This window comes from Haliotis cracherodii, unplaced genomic scaffold, assembly GCF_022045235.1.
Source record: "Haliotis cracherodii isolate W230 unplaced genomic scaffold, xgHalCrac1.p SCAF_5, whole genome shotgun sequence".
Lineage (NCBI taxonomy): Eukaryota > Metazoa > Mollusca > Gastropoda > Lepetellida > Haliotidae > Haliotis > Haliotis cracherodii.
The window spans coordinates 4,499,932-4,512,065 of record NW_027266308.1 but is presented as its reverse complement, the minus strand read 5'-3'; the positions used below and the strand labels follow the sequence as shown (position 1 = coordinate 4,512,065).

At 43.3% G+C, this 12,134-nt stretch overlaps 2 protein-coding genes across 2 annotated transcripts in view; one reads left to right on the top strand and one right to left on the bottom strand.

The window, feature by feature from the left end:
* Positions 1–12,134, bottom strand: part of LOC139443317 (pecanex-like protein 4) — a 137,584-nt gene that overhangs the window by 99,713 nt on the left and 25,737 nt on the right. The window lies entirely within an intron of this gene.
* On the top strand, positions 328–2,028 carry LOC139442296 (collagen alpha-1(I) chain-like). Its single transcript, XM_071223087.1, has 5 exons — positions 328–383; positions 542–646; positions 797–902; positions 1,008–1,703; positions 1,969–2,028. Exons 1-5 carry the CDS (start codon positions 328–330, stop codon positions 2,026–2,028), a joined length of 1,023 nt encoding a protein of 340 aa, XP_071079188.1.

Sequence of the window (12,134 nt, the reverse complement as noted above, 5' to 3'; positions counted from 1 at the left end):
TTGTAATCCTTCATCACAGGTGTAAAGTTAAAAGTCAGAGAGTTACGTACCATAATCTGAGAAAAATGAACATTTGTAACCTACTCTAGCATGTATTCACAAAAACAGACCTGCAACTTTCCAGATCGGCTAGTTACATTTGTGAGTCACCAGCCTATCTGGCATGTTGATAGTGAAAACTATTCTCATTTACACAGCTAGGACATGGCCAACAAAAAACATGACATGAGGAATACTCACTTTTCTTGAAGACAAACTCCGAGAAAACATCCATGAAAATCTTCCTGAAGAAATCCAGCTGAAATATAGACACAGCATACTGACATAATGATAACACTTTCTCAGCATCAAGGAAAATCAACAGTCAGCCAGAGGACCGCAGGGTGTGACTAGGTCCCCCAGGTCAGAGGCCTGCCGGGTGTGACTGGGTCCCCTAGGTCAGAGGCCTGCAGGGTGTGTCTGGGTCCCCCAGGTCAGAGGCCTGCAGGGTGTGACTGGGTCCCCTAGGTCAGAGGCCTGCCGGGTGTGACTGGTTCCCCAGGTCAGAGGCCTGCAGGGTGTGTCTGGGTCCCCCAGGTCAGAGGCCTGCAGGGTGTGTCTGGGTCCCCCAGGTCAGATTCCTGCAGGGTGTGAGTGGGTCCCCCAGGTCAGAGGCCTGCAGGGTGTGACTAGGCCCCCTAGGTCAGAGGCCTGCAGGGTGTGACAGGGTCCCCCAGGTCAGAGGCCTGCAGGGTGTGACAGGGTCCCCCAGGTCAGAGGCCTGCAGGGTGTGACAGGGTGCATCTGGGTCCCCCAGGTCAGAGGCCTGCAGGGTGTGTCTGGGTCCCCCTGGTCAGAGGCCTGCAGGGTGTGACTGGGTCCCCCAGGTCAGAGGCCTTGCAGGGTGTGACAGGGTCCCCCAGGTCAGAGGCCTGCAGGGTGTGTCTGGGTCCCCTAGGTCAGAGGCCTGCAGATCGTGACTAGGTCCCCCAGGTCAGTGGCCAGCAGGGTGTATCTGGGTCCCCCAGGTCAGTGGCCAGCAGGGTGTATCTGGGTCCCCCAGGTCAGAGGCCTGCAGGGTGTATCTGGGTCCCCCAGGTCAGAGGCCTGCAGGGTGTGACTGGATCCCCCACGTCAGAGGCCTGCAGGGTGTATCTGGTCCCCCAGGTCAGAGGCCTGCAGGGTGTATCTGGGTCCCCCAGGTCAGAGGCCTGCAGGGTGTGACTGGATCCCCCAGGTCAGAGGCCTGCAGGGTGTGTCTGGGTCCCCCAGGTCAGAGGCCTGCAGGGTGTATCTGGTCCCCCAGGTCAGAGGCCTGCAGGGTGTGTCTGGGTCCCCCAGGTCAGAGGCCTGCAGGGTGTGTCTGGGTCCCCCAGGTCAGAGGCCTGCAGGGTGTGACTGGGTCCCCCAGGTCAGAGGCCTGCAGGGTGTGTCTGGGTCCCCCAGGTCAGAGGCCTGCAGGGTGTATCTGGTCCCCCAGGTCAGAGGCCTGCAGGGTGTATCTGGGTCCCCCAGGTCAGAGGCCTGCAGGGTGTGACTGGATCCCCCAGGTCAGAGGCCTGCAGGGTGTGTCTGGGTCCCCCAGGTCAGAGGCCTGCAGGGTGTATCTGGTCCCCCAGGTCAGAGGCCTGCAGGGTGTGTCTGGGTCCCCCAGGTCAGAGGCCTGCAGGGTGTGTCTGGGTCTCCCAGGTCAGAGGCCTGCAGGGTGTGACTGGGTCCCCCAGGTCAGAAACCTGCAGTGTGTGACTGAGTCCCCCAGGCCCAAGCCCTTTTTATGGGTTTTGCTATATATTATCATCACCAGGACTAATGGACAAAAAGTTTTAATTTCATACGCTGGATCAGTTCAATCTGATGATTGTCATCCAAAATTTCCTTAAGATATTTTTCAAATTAGGCAATGATATAGAAGTGAGTCTTACCAAAAGGTGATGAAATCATGAAAGTGTCCATATTTCATTAGTTTTAATCACTGCATTATCAATGCAGCACTCCAACACTGAACTCTACAGATGTGCACGGACCAATGAAACATCATCAAAGAGGTAACATCTTCTTTCTATGTTCTATGATTAGCACTGGATTTGAAACAATATCTTACCAGCTCATCCTCATCTTCTTGTGAATAGAACTGGGAATATTCATCATCAGAGTCGTAGTAGTCACTGTAGTCCAAGTCCAAGTCATACCCACAGTCGTAGTGGGCATGGCCACAGTTGCAGGAGGCGGCTCGTCTCTCCCTCTCTGAAACAATAGGCTTAGCTTAGCAATACAGAATAGATACATGTACACTAAACTCTGCAATATTCCAGCTACATGAAGGCGGCCTGAAAATAATCAAATCTGTACCAGACGATTCAGTGATTGATAATGCGAGTTTGTTTGTTATTTAATGCCGCACTCAGTAATATTCCAGCTATATGACGGCTGTCTGTAAATAATCAAGTCTGGATCAGACAATCCAGAGATTGATAGCGCAAGCAATGATCCATGCTTTTGGGGTAAAATCAACCAAACCACAAAGTCTGACACCCATCTGATCCATTTAATTGCCATGTGCAACCAACATAACCTGGAATCCCCACGGTGGTATGCAGCACTTAGTACCCTTACCTTTAAGTTGCTGTAGTCCATAGTATGCAGCACTTAGTACCCTTACCTTTAAGTCGCTGTAGGCCATAGTATGCAGCACTTAGTACCCTCACCTTTAAGTTGCTGTAGACCATAGTATGCAGCTCTTAGTACTCTCACCTTTAAGTCTCTGTAGGCCATAGTATGCAGCACTTAGTACTCTCACCTTTAAGTCTCTGTAGGCCATAGTATGCAGCACTTAGTACTCTCACCTTTAAGTCTCTGTAGGCCATAGTATGCAGCACTTAGTACTCTCACCTTTAAGTCTCTGTAGGCCATAGTATGCAGCAATTAGTACTCTCACCTTTAAGTCTCTGTAGGCCATAGTATGCAGCACTTAGTACTCTCACCTTTAAGTCTCTGTAGACCATAGTATGCAGCTCTTAGTACTCTCACCTTTAAGTCTCTGTAGGCCATAGTATGCAGCTCTTAGTACTCTCACCTTTAAGTCTCTGTAGGCCATAGTATGCAGCACTTAGTACTCTCACCTTTAAGTCTCTGTAGGCCATAGTATGCAGCACTTAGTACTCTCACCTTTAAGTCTCTGTAGGCCATAGTATGCAGCACTTAGTACTCTCACCTTTAAGTCTCTGTAGGCCATAGTATGCAGCTCTTAGTACTCTCACCTTTAAGTCTCTGTAGGCCATAGTATGCAGCACTTAGTACTCTCACCTTTAAGTCTCTGTAGGCCATAGTATGCAGCACTTAGTACTCTCACCTTTAAGTCTCTGTAGGCCATAGTATGCAGCACTTAGTACTCTCACCTTTAAGTCTCTGTAGGCCATAGTATGCAGCACTTAGTACTCTCACCTTTAAGTCTCTGTAGGCCATAGTATGCAGCACTTAGTACTCTCACCTTTAAGTCTCTGTAGGCCATAGTATGCAGCACTTAGTACTCTCACCTTTAAGTCGCTCTAGGCCATAGTATGCAGCACTTAGTACCCTCACCTTTAAGTCTCTGTAGGCCATAGTATGCAGCACTCAGTTCTTGAAACCTTTTAGTAGCTTCTGGATCATTCTGACACTGAAACCAAAACTGACTGATCAAAAGAAAATGAAAGTGGCGAATCAAATTCATAAATACCTCATATATCCAGTGAAGATTTCGGGTGGTTCTATTATGAAAATAACATTAAACATACTGACAAGCAAAGGTGGACAATTTCACCTTTTCACCAGTCTAACTTCTCTTCATGATCATTGCATGTTCAAGACCTATTGTTATTTTGTGCCAATTTCAGTAATAAATGTGACATCTATACCACTGAGGCCTTTAAAAATGAATGACTCTGCAACAGACAAATCAGTGGTTGGTTATGAGCATCGCCATTCAGACGCATTGCTGTGAATCTATTCTAAACCAGGTTGCCATGGGGAACACCATATCTAACAATGGTTGATATTATGAGCATCGCCATTCTGACGCATTGCTGTAAATATATTCTACACCAGGTTGCCATGGGGAACACCATTTCTAACAATGGTTGATATTATGAGCAGCGCCATTCTGACGCATTGCTGTGAATATATTCTACACCCGGTTGCCATGGGGAACACCATTTCTAACAATGGTTGATATTATGAACATTGTCCATTCTGACGCATTGCTGTGAATCTATTCTACACCAGGTTGCCATCATCTTCCCGAGGCAAGAGAATTAACTGACTTTAAAAGTCCAGTTTCCACCCTTGCCGAACTAGGCTGGAATTCCTTGGCTCGATCGTAGCGCCATCAGTGGCTATTACAAGTTATGTCCTTTCTATGCCTCTCCTATTGACCAATCAGATTCAACCTCTCGTATCACTTGCATTTGCTTCAAACAAAACAGTGGCGCCTAGTCAAGACGATCTGATTGATAATCAAGATCTATATTGTGATAAAACGAGTCTTACATCGCGAAGTGCATCAAATCACGTGAGTACCTTGATTAAAAACATGAAAAGATTTAGAAAATATCTGTTGACGAGTTAGGGGTGCACATGCTCTGCAAATCCTGCAGTCGACCGAAATCTGCACAACACTTTACGAACCTGATTTCGATTTCGGTGTGCGATTTTGATTGGACTATGCATAGACTCGTTAGTCCAGCCAAAATGTAACTCCATAATACCAGCCTAGTTCGGCAAGGGTAGAAACTGGTCTTTTAAAGTCAGTTTACTCTCTTGCCTCGGGTTACCATGGGGTCACACTATTTCTGAGCTCCATGTAATTATGCTTTGCTACAATGAATAGCTAAAAACTAACCCTTTTCAAATTAGTAATATTTTGCCATAATTGCTATGATGTTTCATTTAAAAAAAAAACACACCCCAAAATGTCGTTATGACTATTTCGCACCATGGGGCACAACTGAACTTTGTTCATATAGTAGCGAATAACATGGAAGTTAATGTTACCTATCAAAAAGAGAGTCCTATAGATCCTTATAGGCACTGGGGTGGCTTGATGTCCTGAGAAAATCTGATTTTTGAATTCAGTCTTGATAAGTATCATTTAGATAAGCTTGCAAAGTTTCACTCATGTAACTTCAGTAGTTTCTGGGGAAACTTTTCCCATTGCAGACACTATGCACCAAATGAATAAAAATAACATGGATCAAGGGCCATAACTGTGTATGCACAAAATAGATAAACATCAAGCTTCTCACAGCGATATCCAATTCGCGGAGCTCTATATACCATTGCTGCCACCAGTCAAAACACATGCATCATTATTACAATAGATTTCAGTAAGCAAGTCAGGCCAATACCCATAACTAATGGATGCTGTTATTCATTCAGTTGTCTTCACCAACCTGTTGTCATGGGAAAATATCTGTAAACTGAAAGATGGAAAAAACACAAACAAAACAAAAAGTACAAACCTTATCAGGGTGATGTATCAGGGCTAGTTTCTTGTATGTTTTCTTTATATCATCTGTAAGAAATGACAATAAAATGCTGTTAATGTTCAGTAGGGGCCCCGCTCTAATAAGCACCCACGGCGATAATTGCTTATATACTGGCTCTTGAACAACCCTAATTAGCACCCCTTCCTATTGATCAATGTACACAAGAATTATTTATTCGCGTATAATACATTCTCGTGTGTTAAATGCACCCTTAATTATGGGCAATTAAATTCTGGAAAAATCTATCTGTCGTATATAACATTTGAGGCTGTCAGCATAAACCATGAAATTTATCTTTCAACTGTTTTTTTCCACCAAAATAATATTCTAATAAGAGCCCCCGATTTCTAATTTTGAGAGCGCTCTGGGCGCTTATTCGTCGTATACGGTAATTCAATTTTGGGAATCTTAACAGATATTTGCTGCAGAATATCATTCTCCAAGCTGAACACTGGACACCTTTTAATTATTAATACTAACATAAGTACTTTATTACTGGTATATATAGTTTGTGTTGAACATCCTTTGGCCTCATCTGCGAGTTTGTTATTATTATTAGTTTCATGGTCCTGTGCTCATGGTGCTTCAACCATCAAGTGATTTGGTAGGCCTATGAAGTGAACTAGGCCAGGAGAGCTTAGCAGCAGAGACAGCCAGCTAAGGTAATTATTGGGGGTCAGCAGCCAGCTGTTGGTGCCTGAAGCCAGTTGACATCTCATCAACACTGACATCCCCTTCTCTGTTACCAGTTTTATCACCAGAATTTGCCTTCCTGCAATTTAACACACACCCTCTGAACAGTTTGCCGTTAACTTCCTCTGACTGAATGGTCATCATTTGGTCATTGGCACGGGAAGTGTGACAGAATATAGCCCAAAGTCACATAAGTATTTATTCATAGTAGATCTATCTTGTAACTGATGAACATTGTGGTTAAATAACACTCGAACTGTCACCGGCTTGTCACACTTCGTAAACTTGACTTGTTACAAATGTCGAATCCTCACACAGATAAACAGTTTATATATTTTGTAGGGCTGGGACAAGTCCAATTTTACTACCCGGGTACCCACACCCCTATTACCTGACCCTACCCGGATACCAGCTGTTGGTGTCAAGAGATAAGGAACAAAATGTCAGATTGAGAAATAGTTTGACAGTAGCCCTGGCAGAATGTATTTAGATACACGTATAAAACGATGTGGTCATGCATACACTGAAGTTGACTGACGTTTCAGCTTTGTTCAAACATATCTATAAGTCAGAAGGAACGCTTCATAGTCTTGAAGAAATCAGACTTAAAATTGTCGTGTCACCATGTAGTTATATTGTGAATTTTTTTTATGAAACAATATATCACGTGACTAACCACGGTCCGGGTAGTCCTGTGGGTACCCGGGTCCTACTCAGTACCTACCCGACCCGAGCACCAGTTACCCGTCCCAGCCCTAATATTTTGATCCTTGAAAATTTAAACAGAACTGCGGTATCACGACGACTGTATTCGGGGATGTCAGTGACACTTTGTCAAAGTTTCACCCTCTCAGTCTCAACTTCTGTCATTTTCTACGCGACAAAGTAGGCTAGGCCGATAATCTTTGCAGAAGATTTGAAGACTCGGTGTAAGAGTTGCAAATATTAACCTCCAACAGTGATTAACCTCCAACAGTGTTATGACACAGTGTCAGTCAAAATCATCCGTTGATTTCGAAATGAATAACACCCTCTTGTTGTCTTTCATTCAATGTATGTTTACAATATACCTTCTGTGGCGTCAAATTTCAATCCTAAAGTTCGCAGGTACTTCAACTTCTCGTTGCTGAAGAGCGCCATTTTTTTCCGAATATAGTCACGTGATGCCGCACGGAATCGCGGAATGGGCGAGTTTATTTTGAGGTGGTGGGGTGGTCAAAGAATCAGGGTTTGAAATTGGCGCCAACGCAAATATACGTATGTATTATCCAGTAAGAATTGATATGAAACTATAACAGTGTTGATATACATGTACAATTACCTGTGTTCTGTACATTACAAATATATCAATAAAGTTTTGTTTGTTGTTTAACGCCGCATTCAGCAATACTCCTGCTATATGACGGCGGTCCGTAAATAATCGAGTATGGACCAGACAATCCAGTGATTGATATCATGAGCATCAATCAGGTAATAATCATATAGATCATCTATATAGTATTTGTTTCAATGTACAATTTTCTTTTAAGTGAAAAGGATTTCGGTTTTGCCACAGTCGCAGTTCTGATGACTATTTCTGAAGAGTCAGTTACACACACACACACACACACACACACACACACGACATACATACAAATTTGTAGGTTGTTCGATCGTTTGTTTATATATTCATCTTCAAAATTAATCCACGTGCAGCCTGCCTTGTTCGTGGTGGGGTATACGTGATTTATTCTTCCGCTGAGAAACGTATTTCCCTCCATGGCGACCGGGATGCATAGTATGTATCAAGATCACGCGGACCAATCAGATCTCATCATTCTGACATGTTGTTATGGTAATTGGCTTTAAACCCACCTCTAATAAAGCACAAGGTTAGTATAATCCCTGCACCTTAGAAAAAAACATTGCACATTGGGGTAGGGCGCATGTGTGTGTGTGTGTGTGTGTGTGTGTGTGTGTGTGTGTGTGTGTCTCTCTCTCTCTCTCTCTCAGTATATATATATATAGTCAAGTCATGCCCAAGTCATCGAATTGACGGTCTGATCCCCTTGGCTCTAAGACAATCATTGTAAACCTGGACCTGTCCTCCAGGAATTCCCACGAGAATATAAAAATCGAACACATGAGGACAGAAAAATTACAAACACAGTTTTATTGATCCAAGGAACTGAACGGGCGGTTGTGGTGCATCTATCTTACGTGTGTACATTTAAGCTCAGACCCGTGAAGATCCGGTATAGAATAGGTCTTCAGCAACCCATACTTGCCGTAAAAGGCGACTATGCTTGTCCTAAGAGGCGACTAACGGTATCGGGTGGTCAAGCTCGCTGACTTGGTTGATGCATGTCATCGATCCCAATTGCGTGGATTGATGCTCATGATATCAATCACTGTATTGTCTTGTCCAGACTCGATTATTTACAGACCGCCGTCATATAGCTGTAATATTGCTGAGTGCAGTGTTAAACAACAAACAAACAAACAAATCTTAGGCGCCACCATTCGCTGTGCAGAATTGGGCACGCCAGAAACCTATGATCGTGGGTTCAAATCTCGGTTCGCCCCGATTATGTTTTTTGGTTTGTCAGCTCCACATTCGCGGGTTTCACCAAGTTGTAAACGTCTTAGTCCTGAAACGCTGGCGTGTCAAAGGGACGCTACTTTGCGGCTTCTTAGACGACTGGGCTACCCGTGTCCTCTGAAGAAATAAAAGAAGAAAATATATGTGATGTGAATGATATACAGTATATAGCAGCAGATGGGAACAGTTTTTAGTTTCACTATAAAGGTGTTACAAGATATTCTGGAAAACTTGTAAAAAATGCACGAGGTGATGATATATGTCCCCTCGATATCTCCAGCGCTCGCATTTCGGTATACATGTACATGTATACCTACGCTCACTGACATGCGATCCCTGGAGATATCGAGGATGTGATATGTGTAAATAATATTGAAACTTTTCTCTTAAAAATAGCAATAATGGCTACTTCCGGACACAGTGGTAAATGTGATAATACATGCGTCAACCAAGTCAGCGAGCCACCCGATCCCGTTAATCGCCTCTTACGACAAGCATAGTCGTCTTTTACGGCAAGCATGGGTTGGTGAAGACCTATTCCACCCCGGATCTTCACGGATCACCCGTGACCCCGTCGTTGTCGGATCTTGTAGAGGTCCAATATTAGGCTTTTGACGACCTGCCTTCCTTGGTGTACTGATGAATCCGAGGACCTTAAAATGTTCTCATACCCCCCGCGAAAACCTGGGAAAAGGATTTTCCAAAAGTTTTAACTCCATTAGTAAATATTTCAAGGTATGTCCTATATAAACTTTGTCGTGTATCGTGTTTAGTTATCCTTTTCGAAGAAGGACATTTTATGTTTTAAAGCATTCTAAGGAAAATATTCCGTCTCCAAACTCAAAGAGAATTCCAATCTGATTTAAACATGGTCGTAATGACAGCCATGTCAGCGAGTCTGACCACCCGATCCCGTTCGGCAAGCATCGGTTGCTGAAGACCTATTCTAACCCAGTTCCAATAGTAATATTACAACTATAGGGCATGCAACGACCAAGTCAGCGAGACTCTTACAGCAAGCATGTGTTGCTGAAGACCTATTCTACCCCGGATCTTCACGGGTCCACCTAATTCGGATACGATGACACGCATCACCCCCCCCCCCCCCCCCCCCCCACACACACACACACACACCACACCCCACCCCACCCCTCATTATCATCTGAACCATTGGATTCTTGGAAACTGGACTAATTTGCTCTTTTCGGCATAAGTTAATAACATTTCAAACATGTTAGGGGTATTGTGGTTGCAAGTTCATTTCCCACCCCTGGCTTCATCGAACCAAATTATTTTCACACAAAATTATTCAGCCACAGATTACTTTTCACAAACTGTTGCAGGAATAAGTGATGGTTAAATAGACATAATCAAATTTAACAACAGTTCTCTCAATAATTTTCCATTACATAAAAAACCCAACTCGGTATACTCCTTTGACCCTCAGTTAGTACGTTTTTACTCGTGTGGTACTTTATACATTCTTTGATAATAATTCATAATTATTCTTTGATCATTTCCTTTTCATAATCATCATTATGATTAAAATGCATTAAAATGTTAAGGCTCTTGGAAGTTCATGGTCGACCATCCACTGTATTACATCTCCATCCTATTATGATGAATGCCGCTAAAAATTACCATTTATTATTACAAAATCATTTGCGAAATTTGGAACAAAACCCAAGCCATATTACGGAGAGGGGCTTCAAAATCGGCTCTACATGGTGTACCCAGGTGGTGAATTTGTGTGACGAGTCAACGCTTTAACCTCGCCAGACAAACCCCATCGCTAATGGCTTTGTGGGTTAAGATTATTAACATAAACAAATGTCAAGTCAGGTTAGAAGTGTTGTATATTTCAAGCAGGTGTTCACCAGAATAGTCACGTGATGTCAAGGTTACGAGTTTAGCCAATCGGGAAACACTTCAGTTGCACGAGTTTTTCTTGCGCGTTAGCCAGACTCTATGGATCGAAGCAGACGACGCTTACTTTATCAAATGCACCGGTGCATGTTACATTAATTTCAAAAAGTTGTTTAGAATTCATTTAGACCACTATGTCTCATGTTCATATAATTCTCGCGCTATTTTGAACGCTAAGTTTAAAACTTTGGTACGAAGAAACATTTTTCAGCTTGATTTCCTGCCCTGCCGTATGTTTTCACTCTGGAGAGGACGTTGAACAAAACGACATGGTAAGTGCAGCAATATGTAATTATACAATCTTTTGGTGAACAAATAATTATGCAAACGAATAATCGCTGTGGCTGTAACGATTCGCAGATGATGTGATGTTATATTCAATACAAAATAGCACCAGGTCGGTAAGAGCGTTTCTCTGTCACTGTCACTGTGTGTGTGTGCGTGCGAGCGTGTGTGTGGAAAGGGGAGGGGGAGATTGTCCCATGTCGTCAATGAATGCATATTATTTAATGTAAGAATACAGCATGTACATAAAACATATTGATTCTAAATTATGTTCATGTTCTTTCACCTATGTCGTTGGTGTTTTCAACTTAATTACACAACTATGATTATATTTCAACCGCATTACGACGGGAAGACCAAGGATGGGTTTCACACATTTTACCCAATTTGTGTACGAGACCCGGATATTCGTCACAGGAGCGAACGTTTTAACATGGTTTCTCCGAGTGATGTAAATAGGAGAAAACAGTTTCGTTGCCGTCATAACGGCTTCCTCAACACAATTATGCACTGTTAATATAACATTTCTAAACTCCTCCCGTACGAACAAGTGGTATATTATTTATCAGTGCTTTTTTAGATAATGAATGAATGAGTATGGTTTTTACGCCGCTCTTAGAAATTTTCCAGCAATATCACGGCGGGTGACACCGTAAATGGTTCACACATTGTACCCATGTCGGGATTCGATCACGCGCGTGAACACTATACACACACCGAATTATTTTTTTTCAATAAATTTTCTCAAGAATAGTTTTGTCCAACGCCTCCACACATTGGCCAACAACATATGCATACATTTGCTGCGAAATGACCGTTTTAACCATCCATTGCAGCTGTGTCTTGTCCAGTTCCGCTATGTAAGGTGTAGTAACATCAATACGTCCTGTTTTCTTTGTGAAACTTGCAAACTGTTGGTTTAATATCAATAAAACTTAGTATTAATTGCAATAAAAACGAGTTTAGCTCCGTTGATTCAGAAGTCTTCCTCCTACGAGGGTAGTTGTTTGGTCGCTGTTAGCAACCGCAAACGTAGTACCAGTGTCTAAATAGGGAGGGGTGAGGGTAGGTGTGACTTTTTCCTTCGGAATTTTTATCAACAAATCTTCAGAAGGTGAGCCTTTGATAAACCCCTGCATCCATTGACC

Excerpts from the sequence above, each read along its gene's own strand:
- LOC139442296 (XM_071223087.1), top strand. The coding sequence starts at position 328 with ATGATAACACTTTCTCAGCATCAAGGAAAATCAACAGTCAGCCAGAGG. Across the intron at positions 647-796 it reads GGTGTGAGTGGGTCCCCCAG|GTCAGAGGCCTGCAGGGTGT; the intron begins GTCAGAGGCCTG and ends TGGGTCCCCCAG. Across the intron at positions 903-1,007 it reads GGTGTGACAGGGTCCCCCAG|GTCAGTGGCCAGCAGGGTGT; the intron begins GTCAGAGGCCTG and ends TGGGTCCCCCAG.